This window comes from Melanerpes formicivorus, unplaced genomic scaffold (assembly GCF_026170545.1).
Source record: "Melanerpes formicivorus ecotype bairdi unplaced genomic scaffold, bMelFor1.0.p_v2 SCAF_6, whole genome shotgun sequence".
Lineage (NCBI taxonomy): Eukaryota > Metazoa > Chordata > Aves > Piciformes > Picidae > Melanerpes > Melanerpes formicivorus.
The window spans coordinates 23,940,278-23,946,449 of record NW_027142358.1 but is presented as its reverse complement, the minus strand read 5'-3'; the positions used below and the strand labels follow the sequence as shown (position 1 = coordinate 23,946,449).

At 39.2% G+C, this 6,172-nt stretch overlaps 1 protein-coding gene across 1 annotated transcript in view; it reads right to left on the bottom strand.

The window, feature by feature from the left end:
- Positions 1 to 1,711: 1,711 nt before the first annotated feature.
- Positions 1,712 to 6,172, bottom strand: part of REEP3 (receptor accessory protein 3) — a 42,242-nt gene continuing 37,781 nt past the window's right edge. Inside the window, exon 8 of the mRNA XM_068140123.1 lies at positions 1,712 to 5,597. Within this exon, the coding sequence (XP_067996224.1) occupies positions 5,541 to 5,597 (57 nt within the window). The 3' untranslated portion in view covers positions 1,712 to 5,540. The remainder of the gene's footprint in view (positions 5,598 to 6,172) is intronic.

The following is a 6,172-nucleotide window of genomic DNA, read 5'->3' as shown; positions in this document are numbered from 1 at the left end:
GAACTATAATTGGTGGAAAGACTGAATGAAATGGCACAGCTCACTGAGAAAGCTGTGAGTGCCACATAACACGGGGTATGCTGCCTAGGAGGAGCTAAGTGAAGGCCAAAGTGCTGCTTACCTTGGAACTGACAGCATGGATAAAAGGGACTCAGTCATTTCTAAGCTTCCTCATCCATCTATTCATTGTAAAGCAGCAGACAGAAGTGAAATCCTAGGTTTTATCTGACATCCTTTGTCTCTGCTCCAGCTGCTTTCATGATTGCTACCTTAATTCAAACAAAGCAATCTGTGGATGAACCTTGGCAAAGGCAGGGAGAAACAAGTAAGACAGGACCATTTATTCCCGAATAGATCTACAGAAAGGATGGAAATACTGGCCCAGGCTGCCCAGAGAGGTTGCAGAGTCTCCTCTGGAGACTTTCAAAACCCACCTGTATGCATTCCTGTGTGGTCTGCCCTAGGTGATCCTGCTTTGTCGAGGAGGTTCGACTTGGTCTCCAGAGGTCCCTTCCAACCCCTACCATTCTATGATTCTGTAATTTGGGAAGTCTACTGATTTTAGAAGACCTGCTAGGTTCCTTCCCAATGATTGATTATCTGTTTTCCCACATTAACATGGAAAATAAATCACACTTACAGTTTCTTAAAAACAAACAAACAAACAAAACACTCCAACCAACTTTCACCATTGCAACATCTGCTTCATGTTGAACATCCTAGGCTAGGTCATATGTATCAGCACTATTTTAGAATCACGAGATAATCATTCCCTGAGCAGGCCTCACCAGTATCACATTAAACAGTAGGAATACAGCTTTTAGCCCCCATTTCACAAACGTTCCTGCTACCTGCTAAACATTTGTTGAACAAAGAAAAAAAATCAGTACTGCTTTCTGACATGCACAACTCCTTCAGCAGGCAGGGACTTTGTACAGTATGAACTGTTCTGACATACGGAAGTAAATAACTGTAAGGTCCTTACAGTCACTCTGTGCTCCTGGGATGTGTTTTCGTAATGCTTAGGAGACAGCAGCAATAAAAAACAATTTTTGAACCTTTCTCCTCAAGTCACATTGTTAAGAAATTCTTTCCTTTGAGGCATTAATCCAGGATATCTTGCAGAAATGGTCCAGAAAATGCGGTTACTGAAAGTTTTTGCTTGGGTTTTGCTAAGGGTATTAACAACTCACTTGAATTGAGGTTTGAAAAGGGAAAGGCCTAACTTTCCCTGATGCATTTCCTTCTCTGGATTACCAGAAGAACTTTGACTAGGAAATACAAAATCAAATATGTCTTTGCTGGCACAACCACAGTAAAGCTGCACATCAATAAAAACTAGGCTAGCATTATAAGTGGTTTAACTATATAAAACCCCCCAAATCCAGCAGCTCCCCAGGAAGTCACATTCTTTTGGGAGACTAAGCATCTTATTTCATGTTTACTTCGAGATGAACATCTAATTGAAAAAGGTAACATTACAGCATCTTCAAGTTGCCTTCAGCAAAGTAATTTTCATCTAAGTCCAAATCAGCATCAGGCCTCAAGGCAAAACCTCAATGACAGTTTAAGTCACACCACCAAGTTTTAAAAGTCTCTTTAACATTCAGATAGCTTGTTCTTGTGCTTGAATACTTACAGTAAATAACAGAATACAGATTTACATAGTGACTGGTTTGTTAATAACTCAGGTAATAAAATAACCACTGCATCCTGCTCAAAGCAGCATTTATTAAAGAGAGTATCAAGGTAAGTCAATGCTTATTAAAGCTTCCCTCCTACAAATATGTAAACAAATTGACAGCAAGTTATTATTACAATATAAAAATTAAAGCTGATATTGCAAGTTTTAAAAATTACTAACTTCAGTCTCAAGGTAGACAGTCTCTGGTCTGTAGCATTTAAAAATACAAGTTTCTTGAAAAATGTTAAAGCACTGCCTTTGCACAAACATTTTTGTAGAAAAATATTTTAGAAGACCAACTTCCCATTAATAAAAGCAACGCCAAAAATAAAATGCATCTTTTGTCATGCACACCATGTTACATGTATTTACTCCACCATTCTGTGCCACCAGATTACCTTCTGATAATTTAAAAATTCATTATAGTTTGCAAAAAATTAGCTGGGACAATATTCACTTACTGTCACATAGCAAAGCAATTAGCATGAAGTAGCTGATATTGGCAATTACCTTGTGATCAGTCTGGCCTAAGCTCATTTGCCACTGAAGCCAATGTGATCTCAAACTGTGCACTTACAACATGCATAATAGGCTCTTGCTAAGGAATCTGATTCCATTCAGATTTCTTTTGGAAAGGCTTGAAATCTTTCTGTGATTTAAGAAGTAGTACATATTCTCTTTTAAAGTACTTTTAACCTCCACGTAGTTTTTTCTTGTGGTGTATTAGCAGCCCTGCTGGTGGCAGTCAGTCAGTTCTCAGGAAAATGCTTCATTTGTCAGATGATATAATTTGCCATGAACTATATTTTACATATCAAACCCAAAAAGAATGGCAAGTTGACTTTTGAATTGCTGAACATTTTTCCAAGAAGTTTACTGGCAAGACCTAGACAGATCGCTTTTGCAGTTGCTAAGGCAAAAACGCTTGAAAATTCCCTGTACACACTTTACAAGCTTGCATTATATTTCAAACCCAAACTACACTAAATTCAACAAGCAGAGAGAATTCTCAAACACCAGGATGAAAGGTAATCATGCCATCGTGCCCTGCCAACCATCAGCTGACAATGAACAGCGAGGGAAAAAAAATCAACATAATAAACCAGTTGAAGGATGAATTCGAAGAGCATAATAAAGCTGTCAAGAAAAGAATTTTTACAGTAGGATATTGGACTGAGAAAAAAAAGTCCAGCTAGGAAAACACTGGAAGTTTTATCACTTAAGACACCATCTGAGAGAACATAAGTACATTTATATGCAAGCAGTACTGAATATGACTAATACTGCCAGCTTTCCTAGTTCCATGCATAGTTCAGAAAAAGGCAAATTTATTTAGCCTTTGTCAAGACTTAATTAGCAATTTGAGTCTGCCAGAAGTAGGCTCCAGCAGATAAGGGCATGTAGAGCAACTTGCTGACCACAAGTGTGGTAGAGGCTGAAATACTCACCTTTGAGTATTACCCTGGAAATGTGAAGAGAACACAACCACAAGAACAGGATCAACATGAACTTGTCTTACTGTAATTCTGAGAAAAGGGCTTATCATGCTCCTTCCTGCAGATTTTGACTTCTAAAAATACAACCATTTTATTGCCGTGCTTGCCAACCAGACAAACACAGTATATTAAAGAAAGACATTACAGCAAGTGCTCAAGGAAGACATCCAACTGGAAAGTAACGAGAGATTCTAGCCAAGGCCTACGTTAGTGTAACTTTCAAAGAGGGACAGGTTCAGTTTGCTCTACCATTTTATATGCCTTAAAACACAGCCTTTCCTGAATGTAGATTCAGGGAAATGGATGAGAAGCACAACCACTGCTGGGGCACAAGAAGGCTACCTTTCTGATGGCTGCCTCTCCCACAAATAGGTCCTTTATAAAAGCTGTATCCCAAGCTGCAGTTCTGGTTAGAGGATGATATTTCTGCAGTAGACTTACTAGGAGAGAGGAGCCTTTCTGTGTTCTGCTACAAAATTGTGTCTTTGAGTAAAGTTACACAAGTCACATGTGCACTGCTGCAGCTTCTTTCTACAGCATTTAACTTGCTTGGGGATGATGAAAGCACTGCATGTTCAGCATTAGGATATTTGACCATGGCTTTGTGCTTGGCTTATGAATGCCTACAGCAGCAAGTGAGTAACACAACTCCCATACAGACCAGCTGCACTTGTACCCATGCAACTCAAACTCTGACCCAAAGTCTACAGAAGACTACTTCAAATGCCAGTATACATTAACAGGCCATTAAGTACATACCAGCAGTGAGTAGCTGTAATACAAAGAACTGCAAAAGACTTGCAGCTGACTGTCACTCCTGGGGGAAGGTATAAAGATTGGAGTCAGAGATCCAAGGATTGAAGTCAGATCCAAGAATTAGTTAGAGATCCAAAGATAAGAGGGATCACATGCTATTTTCTCTATGAGAAAAGTAACACACTTCCCAAGACAAGCAGTAAAGTACTATCTATAGAAAGTGTTTTCTCCCTGAATCCACAGAAGAAAGAGTCCCACAAAAAACTAAAATCAGACTAGTTCTCAGAACTGCAGAAAATAGAATCAAAGGGGACCTCATAAAGTCCTTTTGACAAGTCTGTGCTTTGAATGACATTGCAAAATTAATCTCTGTGCAAAGAGTTGTGCCATGGGACTCTAGGTTAAAATGGCTAAATCAGCTAGATCTCCAAGAAAAGCTATTTGCATGTAAATGCTTAAGTAATAACTTCAGCAATACAAGACAGTACTAAGCAGCCAATTTTAAAATCCAGCTATGATAGGAAATATACACACATACATACACATTCTCTCTCAAAGCAATGTAGAGCAAAACCAAACCAGGGCCTGAATATCATACATGGCTTCATGTCAGCATGATTTCTAATACACAGGTGATAGCCTGATCAGATCCCTGAGGTCTATCACTGGAATTGCTACAAGTTTTAGTTACCACAATTTTAACCAAAGGCTGATATTTCTCTAGGTGAAGGAGGAAGACAGATACAAACAAAACACTAACAAAAGAAAAACAACCAACCACAAACATACACAGCCACACAAAAACACCCCAGACAGAAAAAATCACACAGCCTTGTAATCCATAGAAGGGCACCTGATAATATTGTTAAGCATTAGTAGCAATTATCTACAGCATCCTTAGCGTTCTCCAGCAATCAAGATAAATTTTTAAAGGACCAATATAAGAACTGCTGGCTTTCAGAAGAGAAGTCTAACCTAAAAAGTCACTAAAATGACACGTGCAGCTGTAAATCAGTGAGTGTGCAAAACCACACAGTTTTGCATAAAGTGCTAAATGTACCCCCTCTCTGCACCGATTAGTATTCTATAAGTTTGAGAAGCTTGGCATTACGTTGTAAGAAGATGATCTTAAGGATATAATGTATCTACATCGTCTTTTCTCTCCTTCCCCATCATCATGGGCTGTCCTTGAAATTATACAAAAGCCTTTTCAGGAATTGTAGTTCAGAGAAATATTTCAAGTACATCTATCTTTACATGTAAACTTGGGGACACGAAGGGTTACATTTTCACAGGTTCCAAATCTTTACAACTTATGCTAATTCAATTGGACTTGTCATTATTTCAGTCTGTTGAGTAATTCTGCAAAACGGCTGTTTCCTGTTACTCATTTAATTTCCATTGGGTACTGAAACTCATAACTTGTCCAGATTTAAAGTCTAAACAATAAGCAGTTAAACAATTTAGGTTCATAAACCCAAGTCCTACCATACCTATTCATATATACTCATTATATGAATCATCCACAGCTCTTTAACATTTGACACACTGACTTCAAGTTATTACAATACAGCAGTTTTTCTTGCAGGCATTGTGCAATACACTTAGAAGTATACAGCAGGTCTCTTCTTCACTCTGTATTTAAGTGATCCATACCGTATCTGCAGAGGAAAAAAAAACCCACACACAAATTATAATTTCAGAGATGACATCACTTCAGGCAGAATACATTGTTTACCTTCCCACTAATTCAATCTAGTAAGCATCTTTACATGTACTTTGGACAGTCCCATTTTAGTAAGAGAACCTACCTATGACTGAATGAGATAGTTTCAACAAAATTACAAGGATCAAATGCCAGGTCTTGCACTTGGGTGACAGTAACCCCACTGTAAGCTACAGACTTGGGCATGTGTGCTTAGAAAACTGTGATTCAGAGGCAGCTGGGGGTTTTGGTTGACATTCTGCTGAACATGAGTCAGCAGTGTGCCCAGGTGGCCAAGGAAGCCAATGGCATCCTGGCTTGTATTAGAAACACTGTGGCCAGCAGAACAACAAGGTGATCATCCTCCCGTACTCTGCACTGGTAAGGCTACACCTTGAGTATTGTGTTCAGTTCTGGGCTCCTTTCTGTAGGAAGGACATTGAGGTGCTGGAGCGTGTCCAGAGAAGGGCAACAAGGCTGGTGAAGGGCCTGGAGCACATGGCCTACAAGGAGCATCTGAGGGAGCTGGGC